This window comes from Mobula hypostoma, chromosome 17 (assembly GCF_963921235.1).
Source record: "Mobula hypostoma chromosome 17, sMobHyp1.1, whole genome shotgun sequence".
NCBI lineage: Eukaryota > Metazoa > Chordata > Chondrichthyes > Myliobatiformes > Myliobatidae > Mobula > Mobula hypostoma.
The window spans coordinates 39,960,351-39,982,203 of NC_086113.1; the positions used below are offsets into that span (position 1 = coordinate 39,960,351).

At 38.5% G+C, this 21,853-nt stretch overlaps 1 protein-coding gene across 4 annotated transcripts in view; it reads right to left on the minus strand.

Moving 5' to 3' along the window:
• The window catches only part of LOC134357948 (solute carrier family 12 member 7-like), a 265,931-nt gene that overhangs the window by 41,171 nt on the left and 202,907 nt on the right, over positions 1-21,853 (minus strand). For all 4 annotated transcript variants that reach the window (XM_063069755.1, XM_063069753.1, XM_063069754.1 and 1 more), the window contains exons 5-16: positions 19,727-19,781; positions 17,432-17,562; positions 15,811-16,052; positions 14,223-14,434; positions 9,286-9,453; positions 8,978-9,076; positions 6,854-6,911; positions 5,118-5,292; positions 2,997-3,115; positions 1,541-1,639; positions 1,133-1,252; positions 904-1,008 (exon numbers count right to left, since the gene is read on the minus strand). In XM_063069755.1, coding sequence (XP_062925825.1) covers positions 904-1,008; positions 1,133-1,252; positions 1,541-1,639; positions 2,997-3,115; positions 5,118-5,292; positions 6,854-6,911; positions 8,978-9,076; positions 9,286-9,453; positions 14,223-14,434; positions 15,811-16,052; positions 17,432-17,562; positions 19,727-19,781 — 1,583 coding nt within the window. The remainder of the gene's footprint in view (positions 1-903; positions 1,009-1,132; positions 1,253-1,540; positions 1,640-2,996; positions 3,116-5,117; positions 5,293-6,853; positions 6,912-8,977; positions 9,077-9,285; positions 9,454-14,222; positions 14,435-15,810; positions 16,053-17,431; positions 17,563-19,726; positions 19,782-21,853) is intronic.

The window sequence follows — 21,853 nt, forward strand, 5'->3', positions numbered from 1 at the left end:
GCTCCCACAATTAGAAACATCCTCGCTGTATCCAATCCGTCAAACTTCACAATTTTATATATTTCTCTCAAGTCCTCTCTCATTTTTCTGATCACTGGTGTCTACAAGCCCAGCTTGCTTAATGTTTCCTCAAATGACAACCTGTTGATTTGAAATATCAGTTTGGAAGACCTTCTCTGAACTGCTTTCAATACATTAACATCTGCCTTAAATGAGGAAACCATTCTTTTAGACAATACAAGTGCTGTCTCATTCCATGCCCTATGTAAATGAAGCATAATCTTCCCCCTATTGTATACCATTTGCGTAACAGCACCATTAACTTTCCCAATTACTGGCTGTATCCACATAATAGCCTTTTGCAAATCATACCCCAGAATCCAACTGCAACTTAGAGCTATGTAACATTTCACCAGTTAAGATAATTAACTTTGTATTTACAGGCAATTTCACACTTTCAATATTATACTTCATTCACCAGACTTCTGCCCATTCACTTAATCTGCCTAAATCACTTTTTGAACCACCTTATACCTTCACACAAGTTACTTTCTCATTTCTCTTTGTGAGATCAGCACATTTAGCAACTACACTCTCAAGGATCTTTATCCAAGCCAGAACACTGGGTTACGCATTTTATTTTGTACTAAACTCAGATTAATCAACATTGTTTGCACTGACAGGACATTGTTCAAATTCTCAATATTTCAACCCTTCACTTGGAACAAGTTACCAAAAAATATTACCAATTTGTTAAAAACAAATCAGCTATACAATGTTATTTGCAACAAGGAAGCAGGGCATCAAAGTTTGTACTTCTGATCAGAAACCACTGCCATGAAGATAACTTTGAATACGTATAAAATCTGAACCAAGAACTGCAATATCGAGTTCTGATTTTACCTCCAGTTCTTAGTGTGAGTTGGACCATCTTCCAATCGGAGCAAAGCATATCGAGCTGCATTTAGAGACAGTCCCCTGATCCCATCACCCCATTCTTTCTCAGCTCTGAAAAGTAATATTAGTTTATATTTAAGAAAAATGCAGAACAAATCACACAATAGTCATTTAGTTTGCAACAGATTTTTATCCAAAAATTACATTTAATTCTGTAAGGTAGTAACATTCTCACCCTCGATATTCAATGTACTTGTAGATGCATCCTGCTATCAACATGGCAACCAATGCGTAATACCAGGAAGAGATGAACATCAAGGCAAGACACAAGCTCATACCCAAGAAAGACAAGGTCCTATAAGTATAATAACAGAATGTCAGATACATACCAGCCTTGATCAGGTAAATATAGAAGATTTGAGATTGTATGCAATCTCATGTTGCACTTTGAGGCTATTGTATCAATGAAAGTATTCCTTCAATTCCAGTATCAGTTAAAAACCAAACAAGTCCAAACAAATTACACCTACTGTGGTTTTAAAAAAATATTCTACTAATAAGATAGTAGAGTGAATAGGATCTGAGGCTTGTTGTACTCAGAAATAACTGAGAAGAATTTTCTTTTGTTTATGCTGTGCCATACCAGTGATAATACTTGAACCGTGGTCTCCAATTGGGTGTCCTCAAGAGTGTTTGTAAAGCACATGCCAGGTTCACAAACAAGTAGCACATCAAGAAGAACCTGAGAGAAGAAAGAAAATGTATACATATTAAAATGATTCAATCCATGCTACATACTTGCTCTTTCAGTTTCACTATATCTAACTTCGTCCACTTTCCACTACTTAAATTCTAGGTTTTACTGTTCCTATGTTCATCCTTCTGTCACTGGATCAAATATTTTTTTTTCTCCAAATGGAACTGGCTCCCACAGTAACCCTCAATGTACACTAGGTGAAAATTGAATGGACACCTTGCAGTAATGTATTTAGTCCAAACTAGACTATTGGCCAATGCCACATTGTAGATTAACAAGCCATTCAAATGACTTGAGCTTTATTTGATCTTCGACTCTGCAAGCACAGTGTTAACTTATCAGCATGCACAGTGGTACAACACAATGGTAGAGCTACTGTCTCAATTCCAGTGAGCCAGTTCAATTTGAACACTGATGCACATTGTCCCTGCAATTTGGTGTTTTTTTTCCTGGGAGCTCTGGTTTCCCTTTTCATCTCAAATTCATGCACGTTGATAAGTTAACTGGCTACTGTAAACTACCCTTGCGATGCAGGCACGTGGTAAAATATGGACAGAGTTGCTAGGAGTGAGTAGGAAATGAAACAGGATCCATGTGAACAATGTGCTTGATGGTTGGTACTGATTTTGTAGTTGAAGTGCCTGTTTCTGTGCTGTATGACTCTATGAAGTATCCATTTCTTGCAATGTTTCAACTTCTAATACTACTTGCACATACATAATGCATTAATATTCTACACAGGATGAAAACTTTTCCTGTAATTCCTGATTTGGCAATTCTGGATGATCTGAGACAGTAAAGGACTAAAGTTACACTGCAGTTCTGAGCTATGCAAGACATTTTGTGAATATCTTCAGCATAAAACCTGTACCACTTATGCTAGTCGTTTGTGCAACAAGGCACATCTTCCAAACCCACCTCCTTCAGACCTTTCATGCAACAGAAACTTCACCCCTAGATCACTCTATTTTAACCCTCTCCTCTTTAAAAGCTGCCTTTCTATATCTAATGCTTATTGCATGTCCTTCTCAAAAATGTTCTTTTGTAGTCCATCACCATTTTTGGGGAACAGTTTCTACACACACTAGACATTCTTCATATTGAGTGCATTGTCTACATTAGCAAGTTACTGTCAAATGTATTTGAAACTCTATAGGAGTCAAAAGGCAGTCAATTATGAAGAGAAAAACAATGTGCCAACCAACCACATACACCAAGATGACCTCAGAAGGATCAAGTATCATTGGCTCTGAACATGTGAATGGTGACAAACCACTGAATTACAAGTTGGAAACAAAAGTCTTATTGATATTAAAGCCAGAAACAAAAATACAATACTTACATGGAAAGAATGGGAGCCACACTATCAAGGGATGCAATCAAAATCCCAATTTCGCAAATACCAGCAGTGAGAAGGAGGGCCCATGTTGGTTCACCGTTAGCTTTTCCATGGCCAAAGACCTGTTTTTAAAATGTGGTGAAATCAAACATAAAAATACCTAAATGTAAATATAAAATAAAATATTTATATTTTAGTTTATAAGTGTAGTACACGAGGCTGTTAAACACGATAAGAGCTCGTGGAAAGACACCAACATGGACAAAAGATTGCTGACTAACAGAAGGCCAAGAATGGAAATAAAGGAGGCCTTTTCTGGTTGGCTGCCGATGACTAGTGGATTTCTACAAGTGTTAGTGTTGGGTTTGCTACTTTTCACATTATAATTTAACAATTTGGATGGCGGAATTGATGGATTTGTGGGTTGAATGAATCTCAGGATAGTATATGGTGACATATACGTACTTCCAAAATAAATTTACTTTGAACTTTGAATAACACATGCAGCACAAACATTTGAAGCGTACTCTGCATACTCTGGTTGTGTTTTGTAAAGTGCCAGCGAAAGACGGGGAGATATAGATAAATAGTCAATGCTCTATTTGTGATGACTCTACTTAAAAACACAAGAGACTGGAACTTGGAACAAAAAAAAAGCACCACAAGAAGAACTCAGCAAGTCAAACAGCATCTGCACAGGATACCACTTCAGAAACCACTGAGTTCTTCCAGGAGCTTTCACTTTTGTTGCAAACACTCCACTTTGAGGATTCTTTACGGATTTTGAGCCTTTCTTAATTCTTTTACCAAATATCAGATACTATCCCTGTCTATAGGGAGAAGTTAAAATTGGATGTATCGATATATAACTACAGAGGCATGAGAGAGGAGCTACCCAAAGTTGATTGCAAGGGGACACTAGTAGGGATGACAGTAGAGCAACAGTGGCTGGAGTTTATAAGTGTAGTACACGAGGCTGTTAAACACGATAAGAGCTCGTGGAAAGACACCAACATGGACAAAAGATTGCTGACTAACAGAAGGCCAAGAATGGAAATAAAGGAGGTCTTTTCTGGTTGGCTGCCGATGACTAGCGGATTTCTACAAGTGTTAGTGTTGGGTTTGCTACTTTTCACATTATAATTTAACAATTTGGATGGCGGAATTGATGGGTTTGTGGCCAGGTTTGAGGATAACACAAAGATAGGTGGAGGAGCAAGTGGTATTGAGGAAGAAAGGAATCTGCAGAAAGACGGATAGATGAGGAGCATGGGCAAAAAAGTGGCAGATGGAATACAGTGTAGGGAAGTGTACAAAAATGAATAAAGGTACAGACTATTTTCTAAATGGGGAGTGAATTTAGAAATTGGAGGTGTTTAGGAAATTGGGAGTTCTAGTGCACGATTCTAACAGTGAACTTGCAGATTGTAAAGAAAGCAAATGCATTGTTGGCATTCATTTTGAAAGGACTACAATGTAACAACAAAGATGTAACTCTGAGATTTTACAAGGGATTGACCTGACCATGTTTGGAGAATTGTCAGTAGTTCTGGGACACATATATAAGAAAGGACGTACTGGCATTCGAGAGGGTCCAAAGGAGTTTTACGAGAACGGAAGTGTTGTATGAGGAGCATTTGATGTCTCTGGGCCAGTACCACTGGAATTTAGAAGAATGAGGGAGACCTCATTGAAATGTACTGAATATTGAAGGGCCTATAGAGTGAACATGGAGGGATGTTTCCCATAGTGACGGAGTCTAGTACCAGAGGGACATTTCTTTAAATGAGGAGTTTCTTTAGCCAGAGGGTGATGAACCTGTGTAGTATTCTGCCACTGATAACTGTGGAGGCAAGTCATTGGTTATACTTAAAGTGAAGTAGTAAGTGTGTCAAAGGTTACAGAAAGAAGGTAGGAGAATGGAATTGCGACGGAAAATAAAGCAGCAACTATTAAATGGCAGAGCAGACTCATTGGATGGAATGGCCTAATTCTACTCCTATGTCTGATTTTCCAGTCTTATAATGGAATGCTTTCAGTATTTCCAAAACATTTTGTAAAGTTCTGTTGTTAAAATCTTCGGCTCAGGTATAATACAATATTCATATAATTATTTACACTTACCCGTAGAAAAGGAACTATCCCGTCCCGGGCAATAGCCTGCATTAAACGAGGGGCCCCAGTGAGACTCTGGAGACCAGCACCACATGTTGAGAAGAAAGAACCAATCACGATCACCCAGGGAGAAGGCCAAGCCAGAATCCCAATGACAAGATTGCCATTTACAGACTCGCCAAACCTGAGAACAAAAGTGGACTCTTTTAAAAGCAAATTTTTAAAAATATGGGAAGTAAAAGTAGTAAATTGATCAAATAGTTTACAGGAAAGCAGAACAATAAAGTCATGGATAATTGTTGCATTCACATCAATACGAGCCTCAGTAAATGAAGGTGAGTTCCAAAGCATTCAGTTGATGATGCTCATGAACATAGCATCAAAATACGTCTGGTGGCAACAACAACAATGAAACTCTCACCAAAGAACTTCTAGTGAGCCTGTACTGAGCAATTTACTGTGGGGACTTCCATTCAGATTTCCACCTCGAATTTCCGGGGAAAAAGTCACTAAGGAATTTGGGTAGAGGGGAGAAATGGAGCCCACAGTTAAAAAGCACTGCTCACTCACATCATTTCAGCTTGGCAGCCACCTACTCCACCTCACTGTGGCAGCATGTAGGTCCAAGGATGGCGTTGTAAAGCTAATTTGCCTACATTAGATCCATATTGTTATATATTTAGTTTGTTTTATATATTTGATATTTGAAAAGCAACTAAATATACACATACATGCATGGTGCACAAGATTGTTTTGTCCTAGCATTATCCCCAGTTGCATTAAACCTTGAGGAGTGGCTGAAAACCTAACATGCTGACAGGTTTCAGATATTCTAAGCCATCAGAACCACAAGGATTCCTGTTAAGAATGCAATAAAAACCATTACAAACATGGTTCTCTATTTAGACTATCAGCTGTTAGCTATTTGGCTGGAACTTCACAGAATAAAGCAGATTAGGGCATAACATTTCAACCTATTTTCCTTCAGCAGAGGATTAGCAAAAATAGAAATTATGTTATTGCAATCAATCAATCCATCATTATGACAGTGGTATATATTAAATGCTGAACTAAACGAACTTTAAAAAATAACATATAGGGATCTCCATAATTTTCCATAGAACACTTAATGCCTGTGATGGTTTCAAACCTACATCGAAGATTTTAAATTATGTTTGTTGATCAACTCATCATTATCTAAAAATTACACCCAGTAACATTGACTGGGCTATTTACTTAAAAGTAAAAATTCTGTGGTATTTCTGGTAGTTCACAAAATTTCTCAGTAGTCCTTGTATGATCAAGGGACTCAGAGCCTTGAACACTTAGGGATTCAACGACAGTGAGACAGGCATTAAAAAAACAAAAAAATACATTCAGAGAATTATAAAGAGATAAAGTAATTTTCACCACGTCATACTGAGCAGCTGCACCACCTGCTTCAACTTGACTGACAAGCCCCATAGGCAGCTTCTTGACACTAAACTGTGACAGTTCCTTCCTAAGAGAACACCAGAAGGGTTTGATTTGCACCTGGGTATTGAAACAGTAGCAAGAAGCCTGAGCAGATGTTTTGGAGGAGGATATTTATTGCTGAGTGTTCAGACTGAAGGACTAAAAGGACTCAGTGCTTTGTGTAGGCTAAGACGTTTAATAATGCACTTAATAATCCAATAAAAATTGGCACACTGATTTTAAAATATCACTTTACTAGATATTGGCATAAATTTGTACATATCACTTACTTGTCCCTCAAAAGGACACCTTCAATGCAAGCACCGAACAAGAGAATGCTCGACAAGTCTTTTGTTGATTATTAAGGAAATAAAGTCATGTAACCTAGGTTAGTTATACTTCTAATTAGAATCTCTGAAGGAAAAACAATCACAATCAAAATTCTCTGTGGCTACCAAAACGATTTTCACATTAGTATTCTTAGAGCTTGGATGTTTCTCTTTCAGTTGTTAGTTTTATTAATAGTGTTTACCAAAGTTATTATTATAATTTGTTAAAATTTATAATCTTCACCTCTATGAATCAAAGTGAATTGGAAATAGGTAAGGACAAAAACTCAAAATCTCATTAATTACTGAATTTTATCATTATCCAGCTGTTTACTATTGTCACACTGTTGACCAATGCAGCTCACAAACAAATGGGTTTGGTTAACACTCCATAGGCACATGGATAGCAACATGCAGCAAGCTTTAAGCAAAATGTGTGTTCTGGTTAGTTGACATTTATTGCTGGGAGTTTTATCAATGAAATTAAAAAATTGATTTTGTTCTCTAAATCTGTAAAAACTGAAAAAAAATCAAGTCCTTATTATTTTCTCCTTGCTACTGAAAAACATTCATAAGTCACAGATGATAGAGTAATGGATCATCAGTAAGGGATTGCTATTCATCAATGCAAAACATCTCTGAGACCATCACAATTGGTGGTGGGGGAACCTCCTGGCGCTGAACGAATTTTACATACATCCCTGACTAAAGAACAGAGACCATGCTGCTCCACCAGATGAGCAAGGAATTAGATCATAAAACATAGGAACAGAATTAGGCCATTCAGCCCACTGAGTCTGTTCCGTCATTTCATCATGGCTGATCCATTTCCCTCTCAACCCTATTCTCCTGCCTTCTTCCCATAACGTTTCACACCCTGACTAACCAATCTATAAAACTCTGCCTTCAATACACCCAGTGACCTGGCCTCTACAGATGCCCGTGGCAATGGATTCCACAGATTCACTACCCTTTGGTGAAGCAATTTCTTCTCATCTCTGTTCTAAATGGATGTCCCTCTATTTTGAGGCCATGCCCTCTGGTCCTAGACTCCCTCACCAAAGAAACCATCCTTTTCACATCCCCATGCCCTCTGGTCCTAGACTCCCTCACCAAAGAAACCATCCTTTTCACATCCACTCTATCGAGGCCTTTCAACATTCAATAGGTTTCAATGAGATCTCCCCACCTCTCGTTCTTCTAAATTCCAATGAGTACAGGCTTCAATCACTGCTCATATGATAACTCTTTCATTCCCGGTATCATTTTCGTGAACCTCCTCTGAACCCCTTCCAATGACAGCACATCCATTCTTAAATAAGGGCCCCAACACTGTTCACAATATTCGAAGTGAGGTCTCACCCGTGCCTTATACAGCTTGCTTTTCCAGACCTACCAGAAGAACAGCAACCCATTCATTTAAATGGGGGTTTCTGACATGGAGAAGAAAATGTGTTGTTTTTTATTTTAACGGCTTTAATAATTTTCTACCTCAGTGATGTCTTTTTTTTAAATAACGCAGTGTCTCTGAACATCAAAGATATGGTAAAAATACTAAAATAAAAATGTTGAAGATACCTCCTTGATTTGATAAGAGGTGAAGCTTTCTGGGTCGGGACACAGTCATCATTGCCTTGAAACCTAATTCCCAGGGGAGAGCTGAAATCTTATCTGGCCCTTCATATCTGGCACATCTATGTGTGCAGACACAGTCAATGAGCCAAATCTAGCACGTGTCAACATACTACATCATAGATATAAAATAATTAAGGAGTATTCCTAATGCATATGTTATACTGCCATTATAAAAATTACACTTCAAAGGTGGCTAGAAAGTAGTTATGTTGACTTGAAATTTGGGTTGAAGTACCAAGTTCCCTTCTTTCAATGACATTAGTCAAATGGACGGCTTCCTACCATGGGGTTTCACTGACATGTCAGGTATCTGTCCACAAATTACTAGATCTACTGAACTGAATTTTACAACTTCATAACCTTCAACCCAGTGTGACAGCTAACTAGATTTCTTCAAAATTTCGACAGCATATCTCAGCTTTGGAAGATCATTTCCCAGAGTAAGGATACAAATGAAAGAGGTTGTAATAATTGCTAGTAATGTTCCAGTAGGGATGGATTTCTGTGCATCTTTGAGGTCTCCAGACCTATTTGAACCTGCCATGATACCTGTTGAGGGAAGAAAAGAATCTTCGTCAGAATCAAGTGTGATATGAATTAAAATTATGCACACCCCAATCTTTATATCATTTAACTAGTGGATTAAGGAAAAGAGGACAAATGGGAGTGTTAAAGGAAATAATCAGGATTACACATTAAACATGGGACTGTGTGGTATTTGTACATTCTCCAGCAACTTCACAGCCATAAACCCTCACCTGTCACAGAGGGGAAATAGATGCCAACCAGCATGGTGAAGTAGGTCGCTATGTCACTGAACACATATGGCAGTCCAGTATTTGATTCAGCTTCTGAGGCAGGTATAGACGGCAGTCCTGGTTTTTCCAGCATTTCTCCTTGGGGTCCATAATTACTCCAAATATTGTCTACGTGAAAACAGGGGGTGGGGGTGAAATACCATGAAAGTTTTGGTTAAGGAACTGCCTGTTTATAATAGAGAGAAACAACATTTGTACAAAATGACTTTTCATTCTCTGAGGTTCCTGCAACCAAATTTGACTTCCTGGATTGACTCCATTACTCATTTTACCGAGAAACCAATGTTACTTCCATATTACTCCACTGGAAATTTCAAAATAAAACAGCAGGGAAATAGATGCCAGGTGAGTTAAAAGTAACTGCTTTGAGTTCATTGCTATTGTGACACAGAATATATCAAAAGGCAACATTTTAAACAAAATGCTGTATTCAAACATGATATGCAAAGCGTCTATTAGTCTTACAAGCCTCCAAGATCTTTATGGTCTGCCAATTCTAGCCAGTGGACCATGTCCTATTCAACCACTACCAGTGAGGTATTGGAAGTAGATATAATAGCAATGTTCAGAGGTACTTAGACATACAAATGAACAAGCAGGGACTAGAGAGATATGAACCATCTACAGGCATATGGATTTAGTCAGATTAGTATCGTAGTCCATATCCCTCTATTCAATATACACGGTGATCGAAAACCTTGTTCCTGTGCCATTCTATGTTCCAGTTCCCTAAACCAAGAGATTCACAACTTAGTGACTCACTTGATTTAACATATCTTTGATTTCCATATGTAGTGGAACATTTTAAAATACACTCAACTTTTACTCCATTAGAGGTGTTAAATAAACATTTTTGACAGTTTTGACAGAATTACAAGAGCATTTAACATTCTAGGTTTCTCCAGGGGTCGTGCTCATTTGCCAAGCCCAATCAAAGCTCAGAGGTAAACCATCCAGCACCAGTGAATTAATCCTTCAGCATCACTGAAGGTTCCAAATTTTTTCCTACTACTTTTGAGAAAAGATCTTGAAACATTTTTTTATTGTTAAAAACACATGGAGCATGCCTCCTACCCTATCTCATTACTAATGGAGTGAAGAGCAGATCAAATTTCACAACTAGTGACACTTAAGTTTACCTACTGTCAAAATTATAATTGCCATGATCTACTTCATTAATTATTTCATTCAAACCCAGGAGAGTTTCAGACTAAAGTACTATCAATTGTCTCTCAAGAAATCTCAAAAACAATTTGTCTTCTCACGACACTGAATACAAAATGGGATGTTATGTTGCAATTGTACAAGAAGTCAGTGAGGCTGTATTTGGAAATCAGATTTGGTCATCCTGCAATAGGAGACACAAAAATATAGAAAACCTACAGCACAATACAGGTCCTTCAGCCCACAATGCTGTGCCGAACATGCACTTACTTTAGAAATTACCTAGGGTTACCCATAGCCCTCTATTTTTCTAAGCTCCATGTACCTATCCAGGAGTCTCTTAAAAGGCCCCATCATATTTGCCTCCACCACTGTTGCTGGAAGCCCATTGCACACGCTCACCACTCTGCGTAAAAAAACTCCAAGCACCTAAAATTGTGCCCTCTCATTTTGGCTATTTCAACACTGGGAAAAAACCTCTGACTATCTACATGATCAATGCCTCTCATCATCTTATACACCTCTATCAGATCACCTCTTATCCTCCGTGGCTCCAAGGATAAAGGTCCAAGTTCACTGAACCTATTCGTGTAAAGCATACTCCCCAATCCAGGCAACATCATTGTAAATCTCCTCTGCACCCTTTTTATGGTTTCTACATCCTTCCTATAGTGAGGCGACCAGAACTGAGCACAGTACTCCAAGTGGGGTCTGACCAGAGTCCTATATAGCTGCAACATTACCTCTTGACACCTAAACTCAATCCTATGATTGATGAAGGCCAATGCACTGTATGTATGCTTTCTTAACCACAGTCAACCTGTGCAGCAGCTTTGAGTGTCCTATGGACTCGGACCCCAAGATCCCTCTGATCCTCCACACTGACAAGAGTCTTACCATTAATACTATATTCTGCCATCATATTTGACCTACCGAAATGAACCACCTCACACTTATCTGGGTTGAACGCCATCTGCCACTTCTCAGCCCAGTTTTGTATCCTATCAATGTCCTGCTGTAACCTCTGACAGCCCTCCACACTATCCACAACACCTCCAACCTTTGTGTCATCAGCAAATTTACTAACCCACCCCTCCACTTTCTCATCCAGGTCATTTATAAAAATCACGAAGAGCAGGGGTCCCAGGACAGATCCCTGAGGCACACCACTGGTGACCGACCTTTATGCAGAATATTACCCATCTACGACCACTCTTTGTCTTCTGTGGGCAAGCCAATTCTGGATCAACAAAGCAAGGTCCCCTTGTACCCCATGTCTCCTTACCTTCTCAATAAGCCTTGCATGGGGTACCTTATCAAATGCTTTGCTGAAATCCATTTACACTACATCTACTGCTCTACCTTCATCAACATGTTTAGTCACATCCTCAAAAAATTCAATCAGGCTCGTAAGGCATGACCTGCCTTTGACAAAGCCATGCTGACTATTCCTAATCATATTATGCCTCTCCAAATGTTCATAAATCCTGCCTCTCAGGATCTTCTCCATCAACTTACCAACCACTGAAGTAAGACTCACTGGTCTATAATTTCCTGGGCTATCTCTACTCCCTTTCTTGAATAAAGGAACAACATCTGCAACCCTCCAATCCTCCTGAACCTCTCCCGTCCCCATTGATGATGCAAAGATCTTTGCCAGACGCTTAGCAATCACCTCCCTCGCCTCCCACAGTAGCCTGGGGTATATCTCATCCGGTCCTAGAGAGGTATCCAACTTGATGTTTTCCAAAAGCTCCAGCACATCCTCTTTCTTAATGTCTATATGCTTAAGCTTTTCAATCTGCTGTAAATCATCCCTACAATTGCCAAGATCCTTTTCCATAGTGAATACGGAGGCAATATTCATTAAGTATATCTGCTTTCTCCTCCGGTTCCATACACACTTTTCCACTGTCACACTTGATTGGTCCTATTCTCTCACGTCTTATCCTCTTGCTCTTCACATACTTGTAGAATGCCTTGGGGTTTTCTTTATTCCTGCTCGCCAAGGCCTTCTCATGGCCCCTTCTGGAACTCCTAATTTCATTCTTAAGCTCCTTCCTTCTAGCCTTATAATCTTCTAGATCTCTATCATGACCAGTTTTTTGAACCTTTCGTAAGCTTTTCTTTTCTTCTTGACTAGATTTACAACAGCCTTTGTACACCATGGTTCCTGTACCCCACCATACTTTCCATGTCTCATTGGAACATACCTATGCAGAACACCATGCAAATACCCCCTGAACATTTGACACATTTCTGCTGTACATTTCCCTGAGAACATCTGTTCCTGATTTATGCTTCCAAGTTCCTGCCTGATAGCTTCATATTTCCCCTTACTCCAATTAAACTCTTTCCTAACTCGTCTGCTGCTATCCGTCTGCAATGCTATGGTAAAGGAGATAGAATTGAGATCACCATCTCCAAAAGGCTCTCCCACTGACAGACCTGACACCTGACCAGATTCATTTCCCAATACCAGATCAAGTACAGTCTCTCCTCTTGTAGGCGTATCTACATATTGTGTCAGGAAACCTAACGAACTCCACCCCATCTAAACCCCTTGTTCTTGGGAGATACTAATCAATATTTGGGAAAGTAAAATCTCCCACCACGACAACCATGTTATTATTACACCTTTCCAGAATCTGTCTCCCTGCCTGCACCTGGATGTCCCTGTTACTATTGAGTGGTCTATAAAAGACACCCGGTAGAGTTACTGACCTCTTCCTGTTTCCAACTTTCACCCACAGAGACTCAGTAGACAATCCCTCCATGGAAACATGCCATTAAGCTACAAACAGTGCAAAGGAGAATCACAAAGATGTTGCCAGGACTCAAGGACCTTATGGAGGGAGACTGAACAGTGTGGGACATTTTGTTGGAGCTCAGGAGAATAATGGGTAGTCTAACAGAGGTGTTTGATATTATGGGGAGCATAGATAGAGTGAATGCACATAATTCCACCCCCCCCCCACCCGAGTTAAGGAATCAATAACTAAAGGGTAAAGGTTTAAGGTAAGAGGAAGAGAAATTTGATAGGAAGCCTGAGGGCCAGAAAGTGATCAGTATATGGAATGAGCTGCTAAAAGTAGTGGTTGAGGCAGGAAAGTTAACAACATTTGAAAGATACTTGACAGGTACATGGATAGGAAAGGTTTGGAGGGATATGGGCCAAATGTGGGCAAATGGGAACCAGCTTAGATGGGAATCTTGGCCAGCATGGACCAGCTTGGCCTAAGATTCTGTTTACTGCGACTATGACTCTATAACACAGTGAAGTGAAATTAAAATTAGGTTAATTTGCACTATTGTGAAATTGTACCCATTTCTGATTGTCTTCGTGCCTGGTGGAACACTTAATCCACCTTTCCAGCAGGAATTACTAGTATCAGAAATTGTTGAGCTTAGTACTTTCTCAGTTAGTCAATATATTTTAATTCCCAAAACAAAACATTACAATTGCAGGTTATTGCCCCCCCACAAAAGAAAATCTTAATTCTGATTATCTCTCCAAATATATTCTCCAATTAGTTAATGTTTTCCAATAGTTTCATTTCCTGTTTACAAGATCTATTACTTTGCTTTTATTTTAGCAATTTTTGTATCATGATTATGATTAAGTCTATTTTATAAGAGCCATGTCAAAAACTACCCTTGTGTGTTGATGTCCATTGAAATCTCTTCCACACGCATCATCTTCTAATACTCACCAAATATTACTTTGCTAGCAATCCCAGGTATCCCTTGAATCTCTGTGACATTGTTGAGTTTGAAGTATTCATTGCAAGTAGCATTGAGAGAGGACCCGTCACAGAAAAGCTGCCAGAGCTTAGACGTCACTGTCTGATTTCCTTCAGTTATAATCTTTACACACTTGTCAAAGCTTTTCAAAGCTAATGTCCTGTTTCCAAGCAGACAGAGGCTGTATAGGATATGAAACAGGATGCGTAAAGTGAGAATGTAGAGTATTTTGCATTCTGTTACTGCTGTTCCCTTGTATTATTTTCAAGTACTTAATGTTTTTGAAGCAAACTGTCTGGATTGCATACAAAACTAAGTTTTTCTCTGAATCTAAGTACATGTTACAATTATAAACCAATATCAAATATGAAAAACATAACAAAATCAAGAACATGGGAGAACTGATGTTGAGGAATTAGGACTTCGGCAAAGCCTTTTCATTTCTACAGTTAAAATGTAACAATCCTATAAAGATTTATATCTAGTTTTCCTGGTTGTATTATTTTGATCCAGGAGTTCTTTATTCAATAGTTTACCACTGCTTTTAAAACAACAAATTAAATAAGTCAAGATATCAGATTTGGAACTGTATTGCAATGTTAAAAAATCAGCAATCATATAATACAGATTTTTGGTGCTAAAGGAGGAAATTCAGCCCACTGTGCCATTATTGGGAAGTAATGGACTTAAAGGTTACGTCCATAGAGATGCATATCATGGACAAGGACCCTTAGATCCACTGACTCCACCACAATCACCATTTACACTAATCCCAATTTTAAAAAATCTCCACATTCTCATCAACTGCCCGCACTCACTCATACACAAGGGACAATTTGCAATGATTTATTTACAACCCACACAATTTGGGATGTGGGAGGAAACCAGAGCACTGGAAGAAAATTATGGTTCCAGTGAGAATGTACAAATTCCACATAGTCCCTGAGGTTAGGATTGAAACTCTTCTCTCTGGCACTGATTTATTAGCTGCATCATAGTGCGGCCAGCTTTTGGCCCAAGGCCTTGTGGTATTAAAAACAGGTAAAAGGAAAAAGAAGAATTTCATTCAAACCTCATATTTGCCCTTATTGAATAAAGAATTCGAGTAAAATTAAAAATAGTGGAAAATGACACCAGCAACAGCTACCAGTTGGAGAAGGGAGAAGAGGGAAGGAATTAAATTATGAGAACAGGTTCCAGGGACTAGTGGAACTACTTAAGTTGACTCAGGGGTAAGATGATGGTGAAAAGATTTCAACAGGGGCATAATGTTTAAAATTATAGTTAGAACAATCAGGATGATATCGCAAAACATAATTTCAGAAATAGAGGGAGAAATATAAAACGGTTGTCGCTTAAAAGCTGTTCAAAACTGATGCATTTTTTAGTGATGGTTGGGAAGCAGCAGATAAATGGAATGGAGGTTACTATGTAGGAGAAAATACTTATTTCTCAGCTGTATTATTTAAAAAATTGTTATTTATCACTCAAAAAAAAAAGAAACTCATGAAGAATCCTTGAAACTGTCCCCTTTAAATGACAGATGTATTTACTTACGGGAAGTCTGGCGGACTGAAGCCACTTTTGATGACCCCTGCATAGATAGAGAAGATGGAAAGGATGACGCAGGCCAGGAAAACAAGAGCCAGTTTGTTGACGTACTTGACTCCTACAAATACCACTGTGGCCATCAGAGCGATTGTACACGTGCCATAAACTCTCATGTTATTCAGCATGGCCTGGGTTTCTTGAGCGGGATCTTCTGCTTTGAATATAGCTGCACTTGGAACGATGTAGGTCTAGAAGGAAAGTTTGTGCATTTAGACCTAGAAAACCTAATGAATCACTATTCAATAATGTACAAAAATTTGGCAACATCCAGAGGATTTCAGGTTGAAATTTACAACTTTTACAAATCTATCTGCACTAAACTATCCCTTGTGAACACAAATTCATATTGAGTACAGTTCCACATGCACTAAATTTTTTTTTCTTTAAATGTTGGCACTGAACTCAGGAGTCATCAGATTAATCAGACAGACTGATGTTAACACTATTCCAGCAGGACAATAGTAGAGAGGTGGATAAGGTCGCTGGAAATAACCAAAGGGATAAATGGATAGCACAACCTCAATGATGGAACAAATAGAGAGTCATTTCCTGTACTCCACTGCACCTGCAAACCGTGCAAACAATTATGAAGGGAGATTAACAAATGTGGAAACCCCTCATTGCTCTAACTGACTAGTGAGAAACAGAGACTTGTGGAAACTGTTGTATATTGATTCTGTTTAAGAGAGGCATCGCCCGTGTGGTGTAGATAGCACAGAACTGTGCAGTGTGTGGGAACTGATGAGACAAAGATTAAGGAGAGCAAAGTTTTTGATGTGCTGAAATTAAGAGTGCAAAATCAAAGATGTTGACTAGGGGATTATTAGTATATAATGAAACAAACAGGATGAACAATGGGAGAACTTTGCTGTTTCTTGATAAAGAACAGCCTCCTAATGAATAAAATGAATGCATGACATTGAAATATGTAATTACTGGGAAAGCAATTTTGTTAGACTATCATTAGTTACAGAGGAGTACATCTTGCATTCAAATAGCAAACTCATGCTTCGATGTCAACTTGGATAGAATACACTGAAGTTTTGAAAATTAGGCTCAGAAATATATATATTTTTAAAGTAAAAATCAGAAAAAAATTATCTTAAACAAATAGAAGGCACTGAAGGTTTCATCTAACAGCCTTCAGAGGGGAAACATTGGTACAGTCCTTGTTTTGCATTCCTTTCATGGGGTTCTATACAGCTCACTCAGGACACTTTAAAAGCCAACTACATGGACACACTATATTTGGTAGATTGTATCCCAATGTGATTCAGTGCCTTCAGGATCGGATCAAATGGATTATACTCCTATGTCAGTGGTAGCATACTCGTTTTTCAACCAAAGGTTTGACACATGCCCAGAGTTAACATACTAATTGACCACAGTCTAATCAAATAGTGGACCTAGCAGGAAGAGCTAAATAGTCTATTCTTCCTCCTGTGTAATAGTGGTGCAATACAGATACATACACACTGTGTTCATTAAAAAATGCTTTGAAAGAATTAAGATTTTAAAAAAATGTTTTGAGCGTGACTCTGCTTCAGTTGAAAGTTCAGCAACTCACCAGCAGGATCTCAATTGTTCCCAGGATGTACATGGCCCCAGCAAATGTTGTTCCCAGATAAAAGCACAGGCCTACAGCCCCTCCAAACTCTGGACCTAGGGACCTTGAAATCATGTAGTACGATCCTCCAGCTGTGAACAAAGGAACTCAAGTAAGAGGACTGGTAATGAGAAAAAGGAGAATAGTTTTGACCAGAGATAAAATGGCTCACAGTAAACAAAATATTTCAGCAGGAGCAAAATTCTAAATATACTGTCATAAGCTAGAACTTACTACTGTACAAATATTTCTTCCTAACTACTTCTGTTTTATTACAATGGTTTCAGTCAAAGAATCATTCGGTACAGAAACAGGCACTTTGGCTAAGGCAGGAAAGCTGACCAAATATCCTACATATCACATTTTGTCTCACATCTTCTCAATTCACACCCATCTTGACACTCATCAGTCAGCCACATACCAGCATAATTTCCAGTGGACAATTAACCTACCAAACTGGAACTACCCTACTGAGACAAAGACACAACCAGTTCCCTTCTACCCGCTCGCTCATCCATCTGGCAGAAACACAAACCATCCACAGGGTCCATGGCAAATTGGCTGTTTGGATTTGGAACTGACTTGCGCATAGAAGACAGTGGATAGTGAATGAAGGGACTTATTTGAGCTGAATGTCTGCAATTGGTGGTGTTTCGCAGGGATCTGTGCTGGGACCTCTGCTGTTTGTGATGTATATAAATGACCAGGATGAAAATGTAGATGGATGGCTTAGCAAGCTTGCAGATGATTCCAAGACTGGTGTTATTGTGGACAGTGTAGAAGACTGGCAAAGAAAACAGCGTGTTATAGGATCAGTTGCAGATATGGGCAGAGAAATAGCAATTGGAGGTTAACCCAGATAAACGGGTGGTGTTGCACCTTGGTAGGGCAATTGCACGGAGTCAGAACACTGTTAAGGACAAGACCTTGTTAAGGGTTTAGCCTTTAACAGTGTTGCTGGGCAGAGAGATCTTGGGGGTCCAAGTTCATAGCTCCATGAACTTGGCTACACAGGTTGATAGGGTGGTTGAGACAACTTTTGGAATGCTTACTTTTATTAGTCGAGATCGAAAGTCAAGAGGCTATGTTACAAATTTATAAAACTCTGGTTAGGCCACATCTGGAGTAGTGAATACAGTTCTGGTCACCCCCACTGTAGGAAGGACGTTGAGGGTTTGGAGAGGGTGCAGAAGAAGCTTACCAGGATGATGCCTGGTTTAGAGAGCATGAGCTATCATGAAAGGCTGGACAAACCTGGGTTGTTTTCTTTCGGGGGACAGAGGCTGAGGGGAGATCTGATATGAGTTTTATAAGATAATGAGAGGCATAGACAGAGTAGACAGGGAGTTTCTTTTTCCGAGGATAGAAGTGTCTAATACCAGAGGGCATGTATTGAAGGTGAGAGCGGGTGGGTTTAAAGGGGATATGATGGGCAAGTTTTTTTACTCAGAGAGTGGTGGACGACTGGAAATACGCTGCCTGGTTTGGTGATAGAAGCCAATAGATTAGAGACTTTTAAAGACATTTAGACAGGCACATGAATGTGAGTAAGAAAAAGAGATATGGTAAGAGGGATTAGTTTTTGGGGGGGTGGTTTGATTTACTTTTTAGCTGATTTGGCACAACACTGTGGGGCGAAGAGCCTGTTCCTGTGTTGTACAACTTTAACTTCTATACTTATCCACCCTCAAATGCTATCAATTAATTTTGCATGCAATTAATTTTGATTACCATGTAATCTATTCTTTGCTAACATTATTTGAGGAATAAATATTGGCAAGGACATTAGAAAGAATCCCCCCTTCATGGTGCAAGAGTGCAGTATTTCTATACAGGGCTTGTAAAAATACAAGTAGCAGTCTCCTTCTCCTGTATCCCAGAACATTAGTGCACCAATTATCCTCTTCGGAAAAATATCGCCGTGCACATTTAAGCATTGTTATTTGTCCTTTCTTTAATAGCATCTAAAATGAAGGTTTGAGTAAACTAAAGGTCCTGTAAATTTAGAAAATCTAATTGCTACTGTGGTTTTACCCAAATTGAGGGAACTGCGTCTAACCATTGAAGAGTTTGAACAATGCTAATGGCCATTTATACACAGGCTCAAAAGCTGATAACATTTGAGACATATTTCCAAAATAAACACTCAATAAAAATCACTTAGCCAACAGGTGATACCACAGCAGAAATGAGGTATTTATATTGTGTAAAAATCCTTTTCGGGGAGATGTCACTTTATAAGTAGGGTTTATTTACCTGGCACCACACCATTTGTTGCTATGGCACTCATTGATATTGTGGTTAGCAAGGTCTGTGGAGAAAAACCAGGTGAAAATTAACTTGATAGTAAGGAAAGATATATAGAAATCTTCAAGATTACCAGTCTTTGTTAATGTTGTCTCTAATGCATTGCTCTCTTTATAAAATAAAAGCAATATTGATTCTTATGGTACAAAGATAAACAATGAAACCAACATTAATGAATTTTAACTTAATTATTTTTGAGATGTTTTGTGTCTGTGAACCAATCCCCAGTACTGTTTGTTCACCTTTTGCACGGCACCTTTATGAAGATTTTCCAGAAGTCCAAATACACCACATTCCCCCTTACTAATATTTCTACTTACAACTTTGAAAAATTATACTCGTCAAACAATTTCCCTTTCCTAAATCCATATTGACTTTGCCTACCCCTTCATTATTTTTTTAAATGCTATTATCAATTCATTGATATTAATGTCCAATATTTTTCCTACTTAGGCAGGATAACTCACTTGTACTTCCCCACTTGATTTCATTCCATTCTGAAATATTACGAGTTCTATCAGCAATCTGCCAAATGATGAGAAACATTCTAGAAGCTATGGAATTTTGTAAGGCGGTAACCACTACATTCTCTATCTCCATTACCACTTTCTTTTAAACTCAAGGAAGAAAGGAATTCACTGGCTTTCCTTATTAATGACTTGTATACTTTTTAAATTAATGGTAATTTCTTTTAGCTTTTCACTCTAGACTTGTTGCTCTCCATTATGTTCTTGAGTTTATCTGTATTTCACAAGTTGCTTGTTTTATTTCTCTGCCAATTTCCGTTCCCCAACATAATTTTAACTGTTTCTTTCTGTAAAGGATCCACATTAAATTTTATTAGTATTTCCTTTATAACAATCTATTTAAAGGGTTTTTAAATGTTTTATCTTACTTGGCAGTTTACTCTCATTTTTGACTTTCCCTGTTCTTATCAATTTTTTGGTTCTCCTTTGTGAAGTTCTGAAAAGTTCCCAATCCTCAGGCTTACTCCTCTTTTTGGAAACATTACAGAGTTTTTGTTTGTTCCGATGCTAAAACTATGTTTTAATTTGTTATATGCTAGCTCTTGCTTGTTGCTGTCATGCTGTTTTATGCAGTTTCTCCATCTACCACAGCTAATTCATGCCTCAACTTCATCGTTTTATTAATTTTGTGACCGTGATGAACTGAACCAAGTCAATTGCAGTCATCATGTAAAACTTAACCAATTACACTCTTTCTGAAAGGCCCCTTAAACTATCGGTATTCATTAACCTTTCTTATTGTGTAATATTTAATCTAAAACAGTCCACACTCTGACCTCTTACATTACTACAGTGATGTCCAGCATAAGCTCAAGAAAAAGCATTTCATTTTCCAATGTGGCATGTGACAACCCTCAGGCAATTATATTGAATTTAACTATTTCAGGTAAACCCCTTTCTCCCCATTTCCAACATCAGCCTTTTCTTTGCTTTAAACAGCCCAAGCCCTCACCAGCTCCTTAACTTACTGATCTGGACAGTCACCTCACATATAAACTCCAAGATTTCAGCCTCCACACTATTACTTCAAACTCAGTTTGCTCATCTCTGTATAAATAGATTAAAATCCACAATGAGTACTGTATTCCTGTTATCATATGCACCTCTCAGTTTTTGATTTACACTATGCTTTACATTACCACTGTTGTTTGGTTGCCACAGGCAACTCCTACCAGATGGGCTAAAGGGCCCGTTTCTGTGCTGCAGTACTCTATGACGCTATTTAATGAAAATATTCTTTAATGCTGTGCCTAACTTAAGGGGGATGCCAATGCTTTGTTGAATTATTACCTGCAGAAAGTAAGGGAAAACATTTGTAAAAAGCTTTGAAGTCAACAGTGCAGTTGACTTAATGGAATGCAATTGATTTATGATGCTATGTACTCTGACAGCTACCAGGATTTGTTAACGTATTGTGTGTAACGCTGATGAAAATGTGTTAAGTAGGTAACAGAATTTACATACTACTGTAGCATATACAATGAAAACAGCTTTCTGATCTGAATTCGTGGTGTGAGGCTTCCTAAAAATGGCAAATACTATTTGTTAG